At 54.6% G+C, this 23,739-nt stretch overlaps 2 protein-coding genes across 6 annotated transcripts; one reads left to right on the top strand and one right to left on the bottom strand.

Annotated features, from left to right (window-relative positions):
- Window positions 1-88: 88 nt before the first annotated feature.
- On the bottom strand, window positions 89-12,133 carry Scaf1 (SR-related CTD associated factor 1). Of its 5 annotated transcripts, none has more exons than XM_052163648.1 (12): window positions 11,928-12,132; window positions 10,029-10,159; window positions 9,312-9,425; window positions 9,050-9,107; window positions 8,544-8,641; window positions 8,171-8,271; window positions 7,974-8,089; window positions 2,905-5,571; window positions 2,369-2,451; window positions 1,933-2,151; window positions 624-755; window positions 89-503 (listed from the first exon to the last, which is right to left on the bottom strand). In XM_052163648.1, the coding sequence occupies exons 3-12, from the start codon at window positions 9,417-9,419 to the stop codon at window positions 312-314; spliced, it is 3,774 nt and encodes a 1,257-aa protein (XP_052019608.1). In that variant the 5' UTR covers window positions 9,420-9,425; window positions 10,029-10,159; window positions 11,928-12,132; the 3' UTR covers window positions 89-311. The 5 variants fall into 5 exon arrangements, with proteins under 5 accessions (XP_052019608.1, XP_052019591.1, XP_052019618.1 ...); XM_052163631.1 differs by lacking the exon at window positions 11,928-12,132 and adding an exon at window positions 11,314-11,904; XM_052163658.1 differs by lacking the exon at window positions 11,928-12,132 and adding an exon at window positions 11,314-11,904 and having other exon boundaries at window positions 624-752.
- A 1,640-nt stretch (window positions 12,134-13,773) lies between these two features.
- Window positions 13,774-17,482, top strand: Rras (RAS related). The gene is made up of 6 exons (XM_052163622.1): window positions 13,774-13,995; window positions 15,998-16,085; window positions 16,190-16,292; window positions 16,380-16,488; window positions 16,916-17,034; window positions 17,108-17,482. The coding sequence occupies exons 1-6, from the start codon at window positions 13,843-13,845 to the stop codon at window positions 17,190-17,192; spliced, it is 657 nt and encodes a 218-aa protein (XP_052019582.1). The 5' UTR covers window positions 13,774-13,842; the 3' UTR covers window positions 17,193-17,482.
- The last annotated feature ends 6,257 nt before the right edge of the window (window positions 17,483-23,739 follow it).

The raw sequence follows: 23,739 nt of genomic DNA, 5'->3' as shown, positions 1-23,739 counted from the left end.
ATTTTTTTTTTGAGACAGGATCTCTGTGACTAGCTGTCTGTGAACTCACAGAGATCATCTACTTCAAAGGTGCAATACCACACCTGTCTGTATTTCATGAAATCTTTAATGAAATTGGAGATAATGACAGAAGGGCGGGGGCTGTGGGGGCCAGGCTGAAGGGCTAGGTCAACGGGCAGGGACAGGGCTGGGGGGCTCTCCTCTTCCTCACAGCAACCTTCCCCATCATCCCACTGTGGGGAGGCCTAGTGGGGAAGTGGAGCCATAAATATGTCCAGAATCTCAGAGGCACAGGGACAGGGTAAGGAGTCTCAGAGAGGGGGCAGGGGCAGCCCTGGGCCACCCTTGTCTGGAGGCCCTGGCTCCTTGGGTGGCCGAGGAGGTCCCGGGGGGTCCCCCGGCTTGCGACCGTGCTTGCGGAAGTAGCGGTAGCGCTGGACGTAGGCCCGCACCAGGTTGCTCACCTTCACAGGGTTGATCTCCCCACTCTTGCTGTGGCAGATCTGCAGAATCAGGAACGGACGGCTGAGTCCCTGCCAGCCCCGGCACCCCGACCTTGACTCCATGATCCGGCCTACCCTAAGCCCCTCTCCAGACCCCCAATCCCAGTCCCTCGGCCCCACCTTGTGGACAGCCTTCCTCAGGATGTCTTTGTACTCCTCCTTGGTGATGTCTTTCTTCTGGTAGTATGGCTTGATGGCCAGCTTCACCTCCTCCACGGCCCGCTCCTGGGTGTGGAGCTTCTTCAGGTACTGCTGGGTATGAGACAAGGACCGTCAAAGACAAGTAGGATCTGCAGCTCCGTTACCGGAGGCTAGCAGACACCTCTAGGCTAGACCCTGTGGCACCCTGGCCTTGCCAGGCCCAGAAGTCTGACAAAGCAGTCAAACACTATACTAACCCTTCTGTGCAGTGCTAGACTGGAACTGAGGGCTTGTCTTATTTTTGTGCAGCACCTCTAATAAGTTGTCCCGTCTTGCCCTCAACTTTTAAATCTCCTGCCTCAGCCTCAAGTAGTAGGATGAGGCGTGTGCCCCACTGCAGCAGCCCGCTCACACCTATTCCTAAGCAGACAGACACGGTCATTCTGACTGCAGAGCTCAGGCGGCAGGGAGACCAGCTTGGCTGCTCATGCCCTGTTCTGGCTCAGGTCACATCACAGGAGGGGCTGAGCGGCTGAGCCCAGGCAGCTCAGGCTGCTACGGTGGACAGCATCAGAAGGGAACCCAGCCTTCCACCCTTGGGGAGCTACATCCCGTGATTCATGACAAATGGGACACCGCCATCAGGAAGCTGTGCTGGAGGGTGAGGTTCCTGGGGAGCCCAGTGCCCATGAGCACAGGTAGAGCCAGAGCTGCTTTCCCAAAGCCAGTGAGTGCACAGAGGCCAGAGACAGGCATGACAGACAGTGCCTGGGCCCACAGCAAGCCGAGTGCACAGACGGACCCCGGGAGGTCAGGGCGCTGTAGTGCATGTGCTTGGTTGATAGGAACACACATGTCCCAGCTATAGGGAAAGGCAGTCTTAGCTCTGTGGGCCATGAGAGTCTCATGTCACAGAAGAGGGAGCCTGCCATTCCATAAAACACTTGCTAAGAAAAGACAAATAGACCTAGAGGCCTGGCTAGCACACAGGAATGTGAACCAGCCAGGGGCTCTGGGAGCCGAGGCCGTCTGTTTCCCGTTCAAGCCCACTCTGAGGGCCTACAGACAATGCTGTCTGGGCCATGACCAGACAAATCCATCTAGACAGCATTTAAAGGAAGCAGCTCTAAACCGTTCTTTGCTATGACTGCAGTGCAGAGTCCTCATGCCAGCTGGGGGTAACGCTGACTTCACCGCTGTGCTAGGGTCACAGGCCTGACTCTGTGAGGCCAGCACCCAGCCCCCAGCCCCATTCTTTGAGTCCTTTGAGTCTCTAAGTCCATCTCACCTTGTCAGTGTCCCCACGTCCCTCTGAGCTGCTGCTGCCCTCTCTCTTGTCAGACGCAGGGGCTAGTCCAGTGGGGGTAGGAGGGGTAGAGCCACAGCCCCCTATGGGGAGGCTGCCAGGAAGCAGGAAGCTGGAAGGGCCTGGGGGCAGACCCAAGGAGGTGGGCACGGGAGCTGGGGTCACCCCCAAAGTAGAGGGTGGCTTCCGGTGGCTGAGGATCTGTGAGAAGAGAGTGGGATGAGCCAAGGGAGGTGGAATGGAAGAGGGGGCTTTGTTCCCCCTCTGTTCCCTCAAATTTCCCAATGGTGTAGAGCAACAGGCTCCTCTTCTGGCCAATACCTTGCCCTAAGGCCTGCTGGGAGTTGTAGTTCCTCTCCTACCCCGAGGCAATGGACAAAAGAAGGGGCTGCGGGGACTCTTCCCCATGGGAGCCCACCTGGTTGGTGGCCTGGATCAGCTCCTGGGCCTTTGCGCGGCTGGCCAGGTTGGCTTCTTCCATCTTGAACAGCAGTGCGGTCACTGCAATGGACAGAGGGAGGACAATGAAGGCAGGTACCACGATGGACAGTGGCTAAGTTCCTCACTTGATCTCAGGACATGCTATAAAACCTCAGCTCAGAACAGAAAAAAGGGACCTCATCCCTAAGAATCCCCGCGGAGCCCTGGTGTTCTTACTTGAGGGGGCCGTGTGTAATAGGGGCAAGGAGTACTAGGCTATGGCACGGAGAAGGCTGAAGTAACGTCTGCTTACTGACCCACCCCAAGTCCCAGCCTTTCCCACACAGGACAAGAGCACCCTGCCTGAGCTCCCCATTCTCCTCGTCCTGCTCTACCTAGTTCTACATGGACCAATCTCCTCTGTTCCAGTAGCTCCCCGTGTGTATGCCAGAGCTTGGACTAGACCCTGCCTGTTCTGTCCATCCAACCCCATCTACCCATCCCCTTTCCCTCTCCCCACTTCCGTAGACTCACAGGCCAGGACACCACTGGTAGTACAGTCCACACCAGCAGGCAGGTTCCAGGGCATGGGTGGGGGGAGCGTTGGCAGCTGGGAGACCCTAGCAGCTGGCCCATCCTCGGCACCGGAGTCCCCAGCTGTAGAGCCTGCACTGGGGGCAGTGCTTGGGGCAGCTGCAGCAGTGCTGGTGGCTGTGGTAGTGGCAGGCTGCTGCTCCTCCTCTTCTTCTTCCTCTTCTTCCTCCTCCTCCTCCTCCTCTGCCCCTACCCGCACCCCAGCGTCCTCGCTGGCCTCCTCTGGGAGGAAGGAGACTTCAGGGGTCTTGCAGCTGCTGTCCACAGTCTGGGAGTCCGGTGTGAGTGCGGGTGGAGGTGGGGCTACCTTAGGTGGTGGGGTACTGGGGGCCTTGGTGGTCCGCTCTTCCCCAGACCACGATGTCTCCTCTGTCCCCTTGGCACTGGCTGCCTGACTGCAGCTGTCTGCCTTGGATTTCTTCAGTGAACCAGGCCCACCGCTGGCCGTGCTGCTGCCTCCACTGCGAACCTTCTTCCTGGTCTTCGACGGCTTCGTCTTTCCCTTGGTCCCCTTGGCTTTCTTGGCCCCAGCCTTGGCCTTGGCCTTGGTCTTTTTGGGCTTGGTGCTACCCGGGGCCGCCTTGGCCACCTCTGCAGGAGCCCGCTCATCCGGCTTGAGGAATGGAGAGCGGCTCTCCCGGTCACGGCTGAACTTGACCCCAATGGAGCCCAGGCCTGAAGATGAGGAATCCTTGGCAGGGGTGGTGCTGCTGACGCCCTCTCGGATGAGCACGGCCACCTTGGACTGCAGTTTAACCTTTCGAGAGGAGCAGGAGGACGATGAGGACGAGGAGCCGCTGCTTGGGGGGGCTTTGGGCAGCGGCCCTGAGCCAGGCGTCGAGTCCTTAGGTGGCCGCGTCTTCTTGGATGACCTGTCCCTGTCTCGGCCCCGGTCCCCATCGAGGGTCTTCCGTCGAGACCCTTTCTCCCTTGAGGACGACGATGAGGACGCAGCCCCTGAACGCCTCCGGTCCTTGTCACTCTTGCCACCCCGCTCGTCCGCACTTAGACCCTCAGAGTCATACAGGACCTCACGCTTCGGGGACACAGCAGGTGCTGGCGAAGGTGCACGCGGCTCTGCCTTGTCTGGGCGACCCACTGTGATGGTCCGTTTGATGGCGAACAAGTCATGGTCTGTGAGGTCCTGGATAGAGGGTGGCACGGCCCCGCGGCGCCGGCTGTCTCGGTCAGAGCCTGACGGAGGCACAGGTGCGGGCAGCTTCTCCGAGTCCCCGGAACGCTTCTCTGCCCGGGAGCGCGAGCGCTTCTTCTTCTTCTTGCCACCCTCGCGCCGCTTGCCCCGGTGCCGCTCACGTCGCGAGGACGACGATGAGGATGCCGCTGGAGGTGGAGAGGCTGAGCGCCGTCGGCGCCTGCGCTTCTCCCGGGAACGGGAGCGGTGACCCCCACGTCTGCGGTCAGCGCTGCGGGAGCGTGACCGGCGGCGGGAACGGGAGCGTGACCGACGACGGGCAGTGGAGTGTGAGCCAAGCTTACGCTCACGCGATCGGTGCTTCTTAGCTTCCCAGGCAGGCGAATCTGGTGGTGCAGGGTCCCCGCTGCGCTGCCGCTCTCGTCGAGCCTTCTTCCGCGCAGGCGGTGGGCCTGGCGAGGCAGAACGTTGGCGGTAGCGCTCCCGTCGCTGCGTTAGGATCTTGCGGCGCAGGTCCAGGCCGCCCCAGCGAGCATCAGCGGCCGGTGGTGCAGGTGGCTCACCTAGGTCCACTTGCAGTGCGCCCTCGCCATCAGAGTCAGCATGTAGGGACAGGAAGTCATCACCCTCAGGGGCACGTGGAGCAGAGGCTGGGGGCGCAGCAGGGGCGGCCACAGAAGCCAAGGAGGCTACAGAGGCAGGAGGCTGACGAGGTCGTGCAGCACGGAACAGTGACACTGCCACCCTGGGCTCCTCCTCAGGCTGCACAATCTCGCCCTCCTCTATCTCGGGATCAGTCGGGGGCAGTGGTGGCAGCGGCAGAGCTGGTGCACCAGCCGTCACGACTTCCACTGAAACCTTGCCCTCAAGGCAGGCCTCAGCCTCGGGGCCCACCACAAACACCCTGCGGCGTGGGGCCCCTTCGGCCCGAGTGGAGTCGGCCTGTGGTGGCGTTCCTGGGGCTCCCAGCGTCTGCGGGGGTGGGGGTTCCCGGCGGGGGCTGTCGTCACCTGGGAAGTCCTGGCTTAAGCTGTTGTCATCGTAGATGCCAGCCAGGGTCTCTGAGATGCGGCTGATGCTCTGTGACAGACCCTCCTCTTCTTCCTCCTCCTCTTCCTCCTCCTCCTCTGGTGAGGGGGTCCCAGCTGATGAGCTGGGATTGGAGCCCGTGGGCTCAAAGGGGTCATATTTTTGCTCTGGGGCTGGCGGTGGGGAGTAGGCCTCATCAGTGGGGTGGAAGGGATCATAGATGTCGAATCGCGGGGCAGGCAGAGCTGGTGGGGGTGGGGGTGGAGGAGGAGGAGGAGGAGAGGGTGAAGACGAAGATGGGGAGGGGGAAGGTGAGGAGGAGGCAGAGGAGGGTGCAGGTGGTGGAGCAGGCCCTCCATCCCCTGTGCCCAAGGTGAGGAGGTGACGGGAACAGGCAGGTCGAGATGCATGGGGCTGTGGAGAAACTGCAGAGAACAGGGCAGACAGAGTACTAGTCAGTAAGGGCCGCTCCTCTCTCCCAGGGCAGAGGCCTGCAGACAGGCAGGGACCACTGCACTTGCACGGGCAGTGGAGCACACTGGGGTGGTTACATCTCCACCAAGACTGGCCCACTCATGCAGTAGTTAAGGAGTAGGAGATGGCCTTCAGTGGGGAAGTCAGGGGCTGCGGTCAGGCAGGGGCTCAGTGACCAAGCACTGGCCTATTATGAGGACACCTAGTAGAGCAGAAAACGGCCCCAGTCCACACGTGAGCCCAGAGGCAGCGCTGACTTAATCTCACAAGCCACAGGCCAGTCCTAAAGCCAACAAACTGCCTCGACTAACACAGTAATGTCCCACAGGACAGAAGAGCCTGCTGCCTCCTGGAGGAGCTACGCCTGCTCTATGGAGGAGTCAGCTCAGATCATGAAGTGACAGAGCCGAGGCTCGGCAGAACAAGACAATCCTGCCGAGGCCTCTGCCATCAATCTGCACCTGAGCTCGCTCTTGGATACACGAGCCATAGGGACATGCTGAAGACTTTCCTCTTTTCACAGGCCAGGCTCTGCATGTCTTCTCGGTTTGCCCCCAACATCCACTGCACCAAGGACACACAGCACCAAGGGCTGGGCCTGGACTCCAATGACTCAGCCCCACACCCAGAATGGCCCATTGAGGACAGGGCCAGTTCCTTATGTAGACCCCAAGGTAGAGCTCTCTACACATGTGAGCACAGGTCCCTGGCTCAACCTGCTGACTCCAGAGTCCTATAAGATCAATGTCTGCTCTTTCTCCAAACTCATGTTTACCTATGTGATGTCAGGCTCAGCTCCAGGGGTCAGAAAAGCAAGCCCTGCCCTCAGGGAACTCATCCTGAAGACAGGGTTCATATCCAGAGCCCAGAGGGGTAGCCATGACCAACTCAGCAAGACTCCCACCCTGCCCCTGTCATTCTGACTCAGGGCACACCGGCATCTGGAAACGCTCATGACATGGGATTTCGGTACAGAGGAAGATCGTGAGTGCTCTTTTTCCTATGGTCTTAATATTTTCCAAAACAAAACAAAAACTAAAAAGCAAACAAGCAAGCCGAATGTGGTGGTGCACACCTTTAATCCCAGCACCCAAGAGGCAGAGGAAGCCAGATCTCTGTAAGTTCAAGGCCAGCCTTGTCTACTACCAGTTCCAGGACAGTCAGGGCTACATAGAGAAACACTGTCTTGAAAAAACAAACAAACAAAACTGCAGAGGCAGGCGTGACGGCACACACCTCCAGTCCCAGCACTCTGCGGGAGGAGGACCAGGAGTTGTAAGGTCACAGTGGGCTACAAAGCAAGATCCATCTCACAAAACCAACAGAGACTCAATGGTTCCAGGTGTGAGGGGTCAATGCCAGAACACACACACACACACACAGAGAGAGAGAGAGAGAGAGAGAGAGAGAGAGAGAGAGAGAGAGAGAGAGAGAGAGAGAGAGAGAGAGAGAAGAGGGAAGGGCCAGCAACAACATGTCGCAGTGAAGAAAGGCAGCCATCACCAAATCTAAAGACCTGACTTAAGGTGCTGCACGCCTTTAATCCTAGCACTTGGAGGCAGAGGCAGAGGCAGAGGCAGAGGCAGAGGCAGAGGCAGAGGCAGAGGCAGAGGCAGAGGCAGAGGCAGAGGCAGAGGCAGAGGCAGAGGCAGGTGGATTTCTGAGTTCGAGGCCAGCCTGGTCTACAGAGTGAGTTCCAGGACAGCCAAGGGCTAGAGAGAGAAACCCTGTCTCGGAAAAACCAAATTCAAAAAAGTAAAAACAAACAAACAACGCTAAAGCAAACAGAGAGGGAGGGCTCGAGCAGCAGCAGCAGCACAACGCACACAGGCCCCAGTGGAGCCTGAGTCCGAACTGACCCTGGCTGTCCTGGGAGTGTCGGCTGGACGGCTGATGTGCCGAGGTCCCTGGGCCACCAGGAGCACAGTGGGGGACAGACTCTATCCCACAGGAACGGAACAGAACCAAAACCAGTGCCTTGGCTCTCAGCCCCGAGCTCCCCACCAGGCTCACCAACGCAGCTCGCCAGGAGCTGCCTGGGAGATGAGCCCCACACAGACACTGGCCGTCACTCGGACACCGTGTCCAGCATGCTTGGTGCTCCTGTGACCTCACTGTGCTCTTATCTGTGAGTGCATGGACGAGTCTGTACCTAACACAGCCATCCTTACTATCCTCACAGCAATAGCTTAAGTGACACTGGCGGCTGGCTTGGTGGCAGAATGCTTGCTGAGCACGTGTGAGGCCCCTGTCCAGCACCCAGCACCATCAATACATGGTACATCAATACATAATGCAGTTGACTTTACATAATTTCAAGACCACCCGCCCAACACAGTGGAGGCCAACATACCCGTCTTTCCTGTCCTCCAGGCCCTGAGGCGGGGCAGCAGGCTGGGCACGGGTAGAGGCATGGGGTCCCTGTCACCAATGCGGACCTCAGCCACCAGCTCTAGCATGTCCTCACTTCTGCAAGCAGAGGGTATGGTGAGTCCAACAGTGCCACACCTCCCAGGACAGGGTCGCCCACCGCCGCTGCCCCACTCTTACTCGCCAGGCTGGAGGTCCAGGCGGCTGGGAACCCAGGTGTCCGGGGGGTCGAGGATGCTCACCAGCTCCACCAGGAAGCTATCTGCAGCCGTGTCCAGTACCTAGAAGGGGCCGAGCTGGGCTCTGGTCTGTGAGCACTCACCTGGCAGCCTTCCTACTGCCAGCCTCTCAGGAACCCACCAATCCGCCACCACAACTTTCTGGAGCCCAACCAACCTTATCTTAATGGTCTCTAGGAGTCAGCTTAGTCAGGGATCTGGTCCCCAGACTGTCACTGCCCATCAGAGTCACACCAGACCCAGGGGTTTAGATCCCAGTTAGTTTCTTTGTCTTGCAGGCCCCAGGATGAAGGCTGGTGAACACTCGTACTCACAGTGGCCATGTCAGCACCCCCCGACTCCTGTGAACGAGGCTCTGACCGAGGACTCCGGCAGCAGCGCCTCCATCGTAGGCCACGACACCGAGAGCCATCTGGATAGACAGTGAAGTCACCGGATTTAATGCTGAGCATAGGAAGCAGGACGAGACCTAGTGTTTGCTGCGGGAGCCTCCCCTCCGGCTGACGCAGGACTCTGAGCTCCCCCAACTCAATCTAGGATGGGCTTGCACCCACGGGCTTACTGAAGGCATGTCTCAGCTTGACCTGTGAACCCTGCCCTGTCCTGGCTAAATGCCTCCTCCTCCCAAGTGTCCTACTCCCTCAGCACCTCTAACCAGCCCCAAAGCCATGCTGGCTTCCCTGCCAACTGAGCTTCCCTCGGACAAACCCAATACCCTGGACACGCCTGACCCTAGCACAGAGCAGCACTCAGGACACCTCAGAAAGAATGAAGACAAGAGCCCAGAGGAAGGCAGCCACCTAGGACTAGCACCTCATACCTTTATCATTAGGAACATCCCCCTGCAGGGCGCTTCCCACAGCCTGCTGAATGGCCCGCTGCGAAAGGGGAAAAAAACAAACCTCAGGGCCCAGACGCCTGTAAGCTCTGCTGTGTAGGAAGCATATTCCGGGCACCACAGCCAGAGTGCACAGCCCCAGTTCTTCCTGAGGGCCAGGTCCTGGGCCTCCCTCAGCCCGTACTTCAGAGCATGAGAACCTAGGCCCCCAGGCCTCACTGCCCCCACCCCCCAGCTGTCTTACCAAAATAAAGGCAGAAGGAGAAAGGGCAGGATCTCTGTCAGGTGGACCATCTCCCCGATCCTCTCCCGACTCCTCTGTTTTCCCTCGAGACTCATCTTCCTCCTCCATGGTCACCTGGGGTTGAGGCGACAGTTGGAAGTAAAGGCTGAGGGAGGCGGGGCAGAGGAGAGCTCAGGGGCCTCCAGCGCGTGCTCCTTTACAGTCCCTCTCTTCCACCTCATTCCTGATGACCTTGTACGTGGTCCCACGCTGACCTGCAGGGACTAGAGCCATTCTAATCCTTCTTCTGGACTTCGGCTGCCTCCCCAGAAATGGGAGGACTGCTCAGCCACGTACTCCAACATCTGGCCCTCCATTGCCCACAGCTTCCCAAAGCTTCTAGTCAAACCTCCGATTAGTTTCCCGACCCAGTCAAATAGATGCAAACTCAACGCTGATTTCGGGTGTCATGATTTTAAGAGCGTGCTTCAGTCTGAGAAAGCCACCATCCCCACAGCAGGGATTGTGCCTCCAGGACCAGCGGTACTGTGTACCAGGTACATAGCTTCACACAGCACTCAATTCATCCTCGTCCATCGGGAGGAACCCAAGTTTTCTTTACAGCCACAATAGAGAACTATGATAGTATGATCTACTCAACCACCACACCACTTTTAAAACAAAAATGCCAAATTTCAGAAAGGCATGCTGTCCTCCCCGCCCCATTGGGACACTTGCCTATCACCCAGCTGCCTGTCCTGTGGAAGCACGGTCAAAGCCTCGGTGATGTCACGGGAATTCTGAGCTTTGAGTGCCCAGTCAGGTAGTTGAAAGAGCATCCTTCAGACTGGTGGATGTCTTGATTGAGGCTTCAGAAAACATGAACATCACAGCTGTAAACCTCCCCACAGCTGTCAAACCTGCTACTCTGAAAGCATCTAATCTTGGAACTCCTAAAAGCTCTAGGCTCCCTAAACCACACTAGTGCTTCTCTAAAAATGGCAAAACTGTAGCATCTCTCACACTTGTTTGCACCTATAAATGGCTGGATACACGTTAGCAATAATTGTATCAGTAGCCCTTAGGCCAGGTTTCCCCTTTTTGTCTCAGCCAAGGAAAAGCCCTAAGACCTGGTCTCACTCAGTCCTACTCTGAAACTCTACCTTGGCCTCCACAACTTCCCAGCTCGTGCTCACCAAATCTTCAGCTTCTCTCCTAATCCCCACAGCCTTACTCTGATGGCCTCTCTACCACATGCAAGCTTCTCTGAGCTAATATTCCAAACTTTGCTATCCTGTACAGCAGCAATTCCCAGCTCGGACTGCTCTCTCAATCTAATACATATTACCCAGAGCACTGACTGTCACATACAAGAAAACTCTACCAAGAGCTCCTGGCTGCAGATGTGGAGTTCCCCAAAACCATAGACATTGAAAGGCTCTGCTGCAGACTGTGTGAGATCAGTGATCCCTCAATCACAGGGCTCTGGGAGCAATTTAGTGATTCACAAACAGCTCATTACACAAAGTACATAAAATATAATGGAAAATACTTCACAAGTTTCAAATGGAACCATAGGTTTGCAGGACTGGAGTAATATTAGGAAAATACATATGTTGGCATGCACTGAATCTCATCGAATAACGGATTCTTTCCTTCCTATCAAGGTCAAGTCGCAGAGCACTGCACTAGATGATTCTAGACAGCTCTACAGACCCTCAGGTCCAAGGAATAATTCTAACTTCTCAGCACTGGGACAACACAGGTTCTTTTTTGTTTAAAACCATTTTCTTTTTAATTACTTTCTGAGAGGCAAGTACATTTGAGCTGGGTAAAAATCCCCCGCGTTTTCTGTTGTATTATTCTCCACACATTTATCTAGTCTCCAAAAAGACTTGAATTTGTTCCAAGATATAGATTGTATTCTTGCAATCACTGGACGATTCTAGTTCCTTCAAACTACCCCTCCCCACCCCACCCACCCCTGTCTCCGAGTCACCCCCACATCAAACACTTCCCAGACCTTAGAGACTCATTTATGCCTCTGGGCACATCACAATGCTGGCTTCCCTCTCCCTAGGTGGGAGCACATCTCTTTCTTCCAGGTGGACCTTAACACTTCCTAGTACTTGAAGAGAGCTTCCAGGCCTCATAAATGGTCCCAGATCCATGTAGATGAGCCGAATGCAGAGGCCAGCAGAGTGGAGACTTCCCAGCCCTAACAGATATACCCCGGTGAGCTAGGTGACTCTGCAGACCCCCGTAACTCCTGGGGTAGTGAAGATCTCAAGATGGCCCCAAAAGCCTCTCAACAGACCCTAGCCTACGGTCGCACATAAAAACCATCTACAGCGCCTGCAGACATGTCCGGGCTCAGCAACGGGATGGAGGGCCGGCCTAAGCGCGGTCCAGGCCATACGAACACCCTCTGGCACCCACGGGCGCGTCCCGGGCCCTAAGAAGGCCCCCTACTCAGAGACTGCCTTGGCCGCTGCAGCCGGGTCCAAGGGTGCCACGCTACGCTCTCCAGGCCCCGTGGCATACGGGCGACACTCGGGGACGACTAGCGACCCGACTCCGCCCCGCCCACCCCGCTAGGCCCGAGCCCCGCGGCCCGGACCGCCGCCGCCATCTTACCCCGCCGCTCGGGCTGCGGCTCCGGTCCCGGCGCGGGGCGGGGCGGAATGGGGCGGGGCTCGCGATTTGAGCTGGGGAGGGGCGGAACCAAATTGCCGCGGAGCTTGTCGGGACTTCAAGTACCCGGCCGGGTTTCCAAAAGGCCGGAGGGACGGGAGGCGACTCCGTTTCCCAGAAATCAATGCGTCACATGGAGGTGGCGTGCGCGCGCTGGACGCCGGGAGATGTAGTCCGTGTGAAGGCTCCGTCACGCGGGGACAGTGTAGGGGTGAGAGGTGAAGTGGGCGGAGCTGGTGGAGCGCGCGGTGCGACCCCCCACAGTGCCCTGCGTGCGCGGGGAAAGGGCGGCGGATCAGGAAGTGATGTAAAAAAGGCGCTCCGTTGTTGAGATTCATGGGAATTGTAGTTCAATTGACATGGAAGCTACCCCGCCCATAGTCGTCTTTTCTGAATATAAGACCCTTCTATTTTTTCCCCCCTATAAATCCTAAGATTTTTTTTTTTTTGAGACTGTGTCTTATGTATCTCAGACTGGCCTGGAACTTGCTGCTGTTATTCTACCTCTGTTTCCCCAGTGCTGGGACTCGTCAGTCATCATGCCCAGTTTATAAAATTATTTATTTTGGGGGTACTAGAGATTGAAGTTAGATGCTCATACATGGTAGACAAACGTTCTATATATCACTGAGCTGTATCTATAGCCCTCTTTTAGTTTTTTTTATTTTTTATTTTGAGATAGGTTCATTCTAAGATGTCCATGATAGCCTTTATCTTAAAATAATCTCCATTAAATTTAGAACCCAGGAGTAAAACTAGAGTATCCTTACTCAGGACAGGAAAGTCCAAAATCTGAGTCCTCTGATTCAGAGCAGAAGAGTGACGATGCATTTTCCTCTTCCTTGGGACTCAGGAATTTCAGTCCTCTTCCCTTTCAGGCCGCCAATACCATACCTTACACAACCCTCCCGGAGCACGCATGCCCTCGAACCCAGAATCCTGGGTCCCCGGTCTCTCCATACTTTGCCCCCAGACTCCCAGTTTTCCCAGTACGTAATCTAAGTAAGAAGCCCCTCCCGACGACCTGTTCTCCCTAGAACCTGGGAATCCAAGTCTCTAACTCAATCTTCTCGTAAGAACCAGGTGTCTGAGCCATCAACTGCATCCTTCCTAAACCCAGAAATCCTGGCTGTAGGCCCTTCTGGACCTGGACTTCCCGACTAGGATGAACTGGCTCATGGATTAGGAATGTGGTGATCTCACAGCCCGTCCCTGCCCAGTTACCCTACTGTCCCCGTCCAGGGCCCCAGCTTCCCTCCCAGTCTATCTTCCGTTTGGCTGGGACAGCGGGAACCGGAAGCCTGAGTCCCTAGGCAGGCCGAGACGCCAGCCTCTAGACCGAAGCCGGGACAGAGAGCTTGGCGGCGATCCCGGGAAGGAGGTGGAGATTCGTTTTCGAGACTTGTGCTATCCTAAGATCGCCCTATATACGGCCCTGAGAAGGAGCCGTCAAGCCCCACCTACCAGAAACAGTGGTCCTTAGATAACAAGGTCCACAAGCATTTAATTTGCATATCCCCGCCCCTAAGAAAACTTTTTAGCCCAAAGAAGGGTTTATTAGCATAGCTCCTCCCAAAGGCGGACTGCCTGAAGAGAGTTCGTGGCTGGGATCCGGGAGGGCACAGGTTCATTAGCATAACCCCACCCCTCTTGGAATTCCCCGTTTTTGCAACCTTGTTTCCCTTACCCTTATTAGTATAGCTCCTCCCTTTCCCTGGCCTCGCCTCCTCCTGAAGCATCCGGAGACTCAAGTTCTACAGGCCGGAGCTCATGTTTATGCAGTATTCATTAGCATAACCCACCCCTTGGTCTCTCCTGACTCCCCCTAGGCGGTAGCGGCGGCAGCAGCGGTGGCGACATGAGCAGCGGGGCGGCGTCCGGGACTGGGCGGGGGCGGCCCCGGGGCGGGGGGCCGGGACCCAAGGACCCCCCGCCCGGCGAGACTCACAAGCTGGTGGTCGTAGGCGGCGGCGGCGTGGGCAAGAGCGCGCTGACCATCCAGTTCATCCAGGTAGTGGGCCCTCACCGGGGAGGGTGTCCCCGAGATCGAGACTCTGAGCCCTTTGGGAGTTCCCGGAAACTTTCACTTCTCCCAGAACCATCATTAAGACCCTGCTAAGAGGCTCTCTAACCCTAAAAGATCCCCTCTGATTGCGACTCCAAGTACCCAGGGCCTCCACCCCCTTCATGAGGGGAAGCTTTCTCCTAATATGTCCTGAGACAGATCGCCCTCCTAGAGGTACCTGAGACCCCTCATCCCTGGCCCTGCTCACCTATTGGGAGTATCTTAAATTCCAAACAGTTGCTCCATTCAGACCCTAAGCACTCCCCGAAGCTCCAACCTCCTGATCTTGGCCAGACTTTGGTTCTAGGACTTAGCTGGGACCACTCTGTCTTAAAACAGGCACCCCTGTAACCCGTTCTTGAAGAGGATTTCCCTTCAGACCTGAGATTTCAGAAAGATCCTGCATGACCATTCTAGGAAAACACCAATCTCTGGCAGTACCCCATTCTGCTAAATGCAGCCCCCCATCCCACCCCCAAGAACAACTAACCATTTCTCCATCCTAAGTTCCCTACTCAGACTCCTTGCCCTCATCCCTGAAGACCCTAAGTAGCTCCCAAATCACCTCCAGGTTAAAAAAGAAAAGCTTAGAACTCAGGTTTTTCACAACCTCCAGAGACTTGATACTTGGAAAGTTCTAGGACCCATAAATGGACCTATACTACATCAGGAACCAACCCTCCAGAACGTTCCAGGCTGTTCTCACCCTTGAGCATCTCGTAATTTACTTTGGGGTCCTAATCATCCCCCACCCACACACACACACCAGACCTCATCCTCTCCACTCCTGCACCCCTTCCAGCCACAGCCCTCGGCAAGTACTCTAGAGAGGAAGCCACCTTCAGCCTCAGCAGCCAAGTTCAGAAAATCCAGCCCAGCCCCGGAAACCTCCACCCAGTTCCCACAGGGAGCCTCCCCACAGCAGGGCACCGCTAGGAAAGTGAGGGCCCACTTGCTATTGTAGAGGTTCCTGGGCGATAGACATTCACAGACAAGGAGCCTCCAGCAGTGCCGTTCAGAAGCCTACAGTGGGAAGGAAGAGCCCAAATTTGAGCCTCTGGTACCCAGGGCCAAACCTGGAGATGGCCAGAGGCCTGGTTTGGAGGTAGCAGGACCCAGTCAGGAAGGGGGAGGAGGGATGAGGGTGGGGCCGCCTCTCTGAAGCTGGATTGGAACCTAGACCTTCCCAGGGGAGGAGACACTGGAGGCTGCTTGTGGAGGAGGGAGCAGGAGGAGGGAAGGAATGGAGGGGGAGGGGGAAGAAAGAGAGACAGACAAGATAGGCAGCCACTTTGTCAACGAAAATTCTCAGAAGCTGATCACTGACCATTACCAGGTCAAGTGTTAATGGTGAACAGGGAACTCCCTCCAAAAAAACGTGTTAGATGGTATAGTGTCTTCATCCTCAAATCTCTGAGTGAGGAGACAGACTCAGGCAGAAAGCGATTGGTTCAAAGTGACGCAGCTGGTGTAATGATAGCAAAGGCGGGTGCTTTATCCTGAAGAAGACAGAGGGGCTAAGAGAGGACGTGATGGCACCAGTGACAGGGCCCTACAACCTGACAGTGAGAAAGGTGGAAACAGAACCTCTAGAAGCGGGTTAGGGATCCAGAGAGAAAGGAGATGGACAGAAACCCAGAAAGGGGAGAGGGAAAGAGGTGGGACCGTCAAAGACGGAGAGACCAGAGGTGGGGTGGGGGTGGGGTACTGAGACACAGCAGGAGGGAGAGAGACCAAGAGAAAAAAGACAGAGACAGGGGAAGGCAGGAAGAGAAAGGTACTGAGACACAGAGAGGGGGAACGGAGACTTGGAGAAGATATAGGGACAGGATTCATACACATACACACGTGCATGCACACACACACATGCACACACACACACACACACAACACGCACATACACACACACAGAATGCTTCGGTGACAGTGACCGTCTCTATCCCTCCAGTCCTACTTCGTGTCTGACTATGACCCCACCATCGAGGATTCCTACACAAAGATCTGCACCGTGGATGGCGTCCCTGCACGGCTGGACAGTGAGGACGAATGGGCGTGGAAGGGAGGCAGGCGGCAGGGCTGGGGGGGATGCGAGCATGCCCAGGACAACCTGGGACCCACACATTCCTTTCCGTCTCCACAGTCCTGGACACCGCGGGGCAAGAGGAGTTCGGCGCCATGCGGGAGCAGTACATGCGCGCCGGCAATGGCTTCCTGCTGGTGTTTGCCATTAACGACAGGCAGAGGTGAGCGGTGGGGATGCTGGTGGCCTGGATGAGCACAGGACGGGTTCCTGCCGAGAGGGCGCTTCATGCTGCTGACTTCTCTTGCAGTTTCAATGAAGTAGGCAAGCTCTTCACTCAGATTCTTCGAGTCAAGGACCGGGATGATTTCCCAGTCGTTCTGGTTGGGAACAAGGCAGATCTGGAGACCCAGCGCCAGGTTTGGGGTGCCACCTCCCCTGAAAACTCCATTTGGCCCTACCAAGCGCTCTCGGGGGACCATCTCCTACTCTGGATCCCTGGTCTCTCTACTGTCACATCTTCCACTTAGAGATGACCCCCAAGTGGAATAACCCATCGCTTAGCCACACTCCCAGTCATCGTTGAGGGATTCTAGGCAGGACCTCTAGAATTACTGGTCCCTACTTGTAGCATATGCTCCCCTGTCCCTGCCTGCCCGCCCTCCAGTTACCCAAAACATCTTCATAATCTTCTGACATCTCACTGAGGTAGCTTCGACCCTCCAGGATCCTCCTCTTGGGTCTTTCTAGAACTTTCTCTCCTGAGCCTGCTGAGGTTAGACAGTAGAGCCCACTTGCGGCTTTCAGCGTCCCCTCTCCCTGACCCTTCCCTCTGTCTTCTCCCAGGTCCTCCGATCTGAAGCCTCCTCCTTCAGCGCTTCCCACCACATGCCTTACTTTGAGGCCTCTGCCAAACTGCGCCTGAATGTCGATGAGGCCTTTGAGCAGCTGGTGCGGACTGTCCGGTAAGCCAAGTAGCCCTTCCTGACCTCCCGGTCCTCAGCCCTGCATCTCACACTCACAGACTGCTTCCCACAGGAAATACCAGGAGCAAGAACTCCCTCCTAGCCCACCCAGTGCTCCCAGGAAGAAGGATGGCGGGTGCCCCTGTGTCCTGCTGTAGCCAAATAACCTCAAGGGACCAGCACAAGCTCTTGGGACCAGACGCCTCACAGCCTCACACTTGCTGTGTGGCCCAAGGCTCTCTCTGGCTGAACCTTTGTTTCATCCTCCGGGTTCCCCAGGACACACTACACCCTCTTCCCTTGACTTCCTGGCCTCCTGGGGCTACCACTGTGTGCCTTCTGTCAATACCTCCTCCTTTCCCCACAAGACCCTGGTAGGGTGAGGAGCATATTGTCACTGCTGTATATAAGTCCCGTCTTTCAGAGAAATAAATATCACTGCCAATGACTGGAGATGCCTTTTATTGGGTGAGTTGCTGAAGATGAACCTAGAGTCTCATGCCTGCTGGGCAAGGGCCCATACTCTGTGTCCACAGCCCAGATTTCCTTCCTGTTTGTTGGTGTGGATGGTTGGTTGTTTGGTTTAGTGGTTTTTTGCTTTGCTTTGGTTTGATTTTGATTTTTCAAGACATGGGTTCTCAGTGTAGCCCTGGCTGTCCTGGAACTCACTCTGTAGACCAGGCTGGCCTCAAAACTCAAGAGATGCACCTGCCTCTGCCTCACAAGTGCTGGGGTTAAAGATGTGCGCCACCGTGCCGCACTCTATTTATTTTTCTAAGTGGGAGTGGAAATTTGGCTAGATGGCCCATCAGGTAAAGGGGTTGGTTGCCAAGGAAAGCTTTCAGAGTTCAAATCCCGCCAGGCGGTGGTGGCGCACGCCTGTAATCCCAGCACTCTGGGAGGCAGAGGCAGGTGGATTTCTGAGTTCGAGGCCAGCCTGGTCTACAGAGTGAGTTCCAGGACAGCCAGAGCTACACAGAGAAACCCTGTCTCAAAAAAAAAAAAAACAAATCCAAAAAACCAAAAAAAAAAAAAAAAATATATATATATCAAATCCAAAGCTCATAGGGTTGGGGGTGGTGGGGAGCAGGAATCAACCACTGCAATTTCTTCTGCTGCCTACATGGGTGCTGTGGCCCCAGCACATGTGCTGGGTAGTTTTATGTCAACTTGACACAAGCCAGAACCATCTGAGAGGAGGGAGCCCGAATGAAAAATCGCCTCCATAAGATCGGGCTGTGGGAAAGCATGCCACACATTCGATTTCTTTCTTAGTTTAAATTTATTTTATGTGCATTGGTGTTTGGTCCGCGTGTGCCTGTGTGAGGTGTTAGGTCCCCTGCAGCAGGAGTTGCATACGGTTGGTTAGGTGCTGGGGATTGATTGAACTGAGGTTCTCTGGAAGACCAGCCAGAGCTCTTAACTGCTGAGCCAGTCTCTAGCCACAGAACTAATTTTCTTAATTAGTGATTGATGGGGAGAGCGGGTTCATTGCAGGGTTTGCCACCCGGGGATGGTAAAGCCGCTGTTTTATAAGAAAGCAGGCTGAGCAAGCCAGGAAATGGCCCCTCCACGGCCTCTGCTTCAGCCCCTGCCTTCAGCTTCCTGCCCTGCTTGAGTTCCTGTCCTGACTTCATCCAAAGATGAACAGTCATGTGGAAGTGTGTAGGGTTTTTTTTAACCCTTTCCTCCTAAACTTGCATTTGGTTATTGTGTTTTATCACAGCAACAATGAGCCTAAAGACACCTGGTGTGGTGGCACATACCTGTAACTCCATCATTTCAGAAGCTGTAGGAAATGTCAGAGGTACAAAAAATTAAATCACAAATTCAGGCCTAGTTTAACCTCTATGACAAGACTTTGTGTGTGTGTGTGTGGGGGGGGGGTGGATGCCTAGAAAGTTCTAGAAATTACACTATCCAACATGGTAGCAAGAACTTACATATAGCTATTAAAATCAATTTCCTTGCTGGGTGGTGGTAGAGTACGCCTTTATTCCCAGCACTCTGAAGGCAGAAGCAAGTGAATCTGTGAGTTTGAGGCCAAGTCTGTCTTCAGAGTGAGTTGCAGGCAAGCCACAGCTACACAGAGAAACCATGTCTTGAAAAAAAAAATTACAATTTCCTCATCCAGGCACTGGTGGCCCACACCTTAGAATCCAAGTGCTAGGGGAGGAGTCAGTGGGGAACTTTCTGACTTTGGGACTAGCCTGACCTACAGAGATCCAGGATAGCTAGGGCTATACAGAGAACCCATCTTGAAAAAACAAATAGCGGGGCGGTGGTGGTGCACGCCTGTAATCCCAGTACTCTGGGAGGCAGAGGCAGGCAGATTTCTGAGTTCGAGGCCAGCCTGGTCTACAGAGTGAGTTCCAGGACAGCCAGGGCTATACAGAGAAACGCTCTCAAAAAAACCAAATCCAAAAAACAAAACCAAAAACCAAACCAACCAAACAAACAAACAAATGATGTATATGGATGTTTTGCCTGCATGTCTGTGTACCGTGTGCATACAGTCCCTCCAAGGCCAAACAGACCATCGGACCCTGCAGAACTGGAGTTATGCTGGGGCTAAGAAAAGGACCCAGCCTTCTGCTGGACCAATTTTTGGGCACGTATACCAACATGTCTACTCTTCATGTTATCCTTTTTTTTTTTTTTTAAGATTTAGTATATGTAAGTATGCTGTAGCTGTCTTTTAGATACACTGGTTGTGAGCCACAATGTGGTTGCTGGGATTTGAACTCAGGACCTTCGGAAGGGCAGTCAGTGCTCTTAAGCACTGAGCCATCTCACCAGCCCCATGTTATCTGACTAGGCAGTGGTACACACCTTTCGTCTCAGCACTAGGGAGGCAGAGACAGGTGGGATCTCTTTGAGTTGAAGGCCAGCCTGGTCTACAGAGTGAGTTCCAGGACAGCCAGGGCTATACACAAAAAATCCTTGTCTCAAAAACCCAAATAAACGAATAAATATAGATAAAAAAAACTACTTCCTCAAGTTCAGCATCCCAACAGTCACTCACGAGTACCAGTGGACCCTAAGAGGCAAAGCAGACACACAAGATCCCCACAGCTGCAGCGGGGCTGACAACAAGTGCTATTCTAGAAACTTCCAGGGACTTAAGAGTCACAGATGACTAGAACTCCATCTTTTCATCAGGCACTGCTCCCACGCTCCATGTGGATAAAGACCTTTAAGCTGGGGAGAAGGACAGAGGAGCAATATGCCTTCTGGATCTGAGAAATATCATCTCTGTATACTTCCACCCAAGCCAGGACCACAGATCCTGCCATACTGTATGACATCATGGAAGGCTGGGGCCCAACTGGGTGACCATAGGGCACCAGGCACAAACCACCAACCCCATCGGACCCGACTATCTTAGGCTTTACTGCAAGGTGTCCCTTAGCCCAGCTAGCCTTGAACTTAATCCTCTTCCTTCCAGTCTCCAACCGCTGGATCACAGTGGTGAGCCAGTGTGGTGGTTTAAATATACCTGGCCACAGAGAGTGGCAGTTGGGAGCTGTGATCTCGATGGAGGAAGTGTGTCACCGTGGGGGTTGGCTCAAAGACCCTCATGCTAGTTGCCTGAAGTCTGTCTTCTGTTTGCCTTCAGAACAAGATGTAGGGGCTGGAGAGATAGATGGCTTAGCAGGTATGAGGTCATGAGCTCAAATCCCAGCACCCACATGGTGGCTCACAACCATCCGTAAAGAGATCTGACGCCCTCTTCTGGTGACTGAAGACAGCTACGCTGTACTTACATATAATAAATAAATCTTTAAAACAAAAAAACAAGATGTAGCACTCTCAGCTCCACCAAGGTCACATGGACAGTGCCGTGTTTCCCACATGATAATGGATCGAACCTCAGAATCGATAAGCCAGCCCCAATCAAATACTGTCCCTTATTAAGAGTTGCATTGGCCGGGCGGTGGTGGCGCATGCCTGTAATCCCAGCACTCTGGGAGGCAGAAGCAGGCGGATTTCTGAGTTCGAGGCCAGTCTGGTCTACAGAGTGAGTTCCAGGACAGCTAGGGCTATACAGAGAAAAACCAAATCCAAAAAACAAACAAACAAACAAAAAGAGTTGCCTTGGTCATGGTTTCTCTTCATAGCAATGGAAACCCCAAGGCAGCCAATATCTCCCCTTGATCTTTGAACTCCAACTCTCACTCAATACACCAGGGTGGAACGTCCTCTGAGCTGTCTGTCTGTGCAGAACACAGGCTTTCCCCTGCCTCAGCATCAAAGGTTGGCCCTGAACATCACTCCCACTCACACACACCACAGGCTTGGCCTCCTGTTCCCTTGGCTGGCCCCTGGCATATCAAATCTAGAACAGCAATGGAGCATTTGTCAAGTTGTCTGCTGTGGTGCTGCTTCCCTTGGGGAGATGAAGGCTGTGGCGCCCCTCAGAGCAGTGTCTAGTCCTGCTAGCAGTTCAGCTCAGCATCGCCACCCACGACCCGCTCTGCCTGTCCAACGATTGTGAATGTTCCTCTGCAGTTCATACTGGATGGCTAACCAGCGGTACCCCTTTTTGGCCTTCTGTTAACAAAGCCAGAGCCTTTGGCCTGTGTTCCACCTTCTGCCCCGGGACTGAATGAGGCTCCATGCTCTCTCATTAGGCCGAGAAGGGGCTGCCCCTCTTGAGAGGCAGAACCTATAGCCGGCTGTAGCCGCTCTATCCTTTCCCAATCAAGGTTTTCCAGATCTCAGGAGGCTCAAGGAGGGGCGCGGGGGTGGGGAGGGGGGCCCGCGGGTCCCAGCAGACATTGCCCAGAACAGAGCTGTTTCCCACCATATGGTAGGGTAGGGTGTAGTTTTTGGCCTGGACATCCTGGATCTTCTAAGGCCAAGACGTGCATTAAGCAAACGACAAGTTGCTGCTTGCCTCGAGAGGAAAGCACAAGAATACACACGACAACTGGCAGGCCATTTTTGGAAGCCTCTGGCCCAGGCCACTGCCATTCCCAAGTTTCTAAGACAAGAGTCAAAGGCTGGCACGGCCTAGCTGGCATCTCCCTAGGCACGTGTCTGTGCCTGTGCATAGCTTTCCGCCCTCTCCCAGGCTTTGGCAGTGGCCGTTTTGGGTTTTGAGAACAGGTCTCTCTCTGAGGTCTTGAGTTCGTCCTGACTCTTTTCCACTCAGGATCCAGTTTCGTCACCCAGTTTTGATGTAAACATGCCAATTAGAAAAAAAAAATCCCTTAGCTGGGCAGTGGTGGCGCACCCCTGTAATCCCAGCACTCTGGGAGGCAAAGGCAGGTGGATTTCTGAGTTCGAGGCCAGCCTGGTCTACAGAGTGAGTTCCAGGACAGCCAGGACTACACAGAGAAACTCTGTCTCAAAAAAAAAAAAAAAAAAAAAAAAAAAAAAAAAAAAAACAAATCCCAAAAAAACCATGCCAATTAGAAGATGAGGTTCAAATTTGGGAAGTGGATTTTATCCAAGTCAACACTGCCCTTCCGCTCTGGCAGGGTGGTCGACTTTGCTCTAGAACTTTGACCTGGGGCAATTCACTCTGACCCTGGGGTTGGTTTTCCATTTGCTGGGCTGGTCCACAATCTAGACCAAGCCACCGCATATTTTGGCTTGCTGGTGACCAGTGAATGTCCACTTATAACCCTCACTGGAGGGTAACCCCATTAACATTCTAATTTTTGTATTTCCACCACCTGGGGGTTGGGGGGGCAGGCTCTTCTACACTGAGCCACACCCCAGGATTCTTCTAGATAGTGGCTCTGCCAGCGATCTGATCCTATCCCTTTTCAGGCTAGCCTCGAGTTTCCATGGTAACTCCTCCTGGGGTTACTTGGTCCTGACTTACAGACCTGAGACAAAATTCCTGCACTCTTGGGAGGTCTGCAGGGACAGTCTGAGCAACACAGGCCTCTGTAACAGAGTACCTGGGCACAGGCCTGTGTCCACCCATCCCATCCCCACCCCACCCCCACCCCCGTGCAGAATTCAGGCTGTCACCTGACCCTGCATCAAACACTGGCTTTGAACAAGCAGCCCCTTGCCTAGCCCAGCCCCTGGCAAATCAAACCTAGACCAGCAACCTAGGAGTTTGGGTCAAGTAGCCTGTTCGAGCTGCTTCTCTTGGAGGAGGTGGGTAATGCAGACTACCGGTGCCCCTCAGAACACAGAGTCCTTCCTGGCCATGTCTGGCCACGTAGGAGACCCTCGCCTCTGTGACAGTGACTGCTCCCCGGGCTCCTGACACCTGCTCTCCATGAACCAACCTGCAAGTCACAGTACAGTCTTCATGCATTCTTTAAAGGTGGGATTTAACCAGGTGGGGCAGTACACATCTACTCAGGAATTAGGGGTCGGGGGGTTAGAAGTTTGTCAGTCAGTTACTTCATAAGCTTAAGCTACATGAGACGAATAAGGAGAGTTCAACTGACTTCCGTGTGAGCCATCCAATGTGGGAAGAGAAATGGCGTCCTCTGCCGGAGCAGCCCAGTGCTCTAACCACTGAGTTACCTCCCCAGGCCCCAAGGCTTTCTACAGTCTGTGACGAGGGCACCTGTGGTTGTTATAGATGGTTTCCTCCTTGTCCAACACCACTCAATGAGCTCACGGAAATGCCACACCATGAATTGAGGCCACCAGCCCATAGCTGTACAAAAACCTTTCACAGGAATCCTGCAGCCACAATCCCCCTGGGCAGCTGGAAGAGGGCATCTACGG

Source organism: Apodemus sylvaticus, chromosome 1 (assembly GCF_947179515.1).
Source record: "Apodemus sylvaticus chromosome 1, mApoSyl1.1, whole genome shotgun sequence".
Lineage (NCBI taxonomy): Eukaryota > Metazoa > Chordata > Mammalia > Rodentia > Muridae > Apodemus > Apodemus sylvaticus.
Note: the sequence above shows the minus strand (reverse complement) of the source record. Positions and strands in the feature narration are given on the sequence as shown.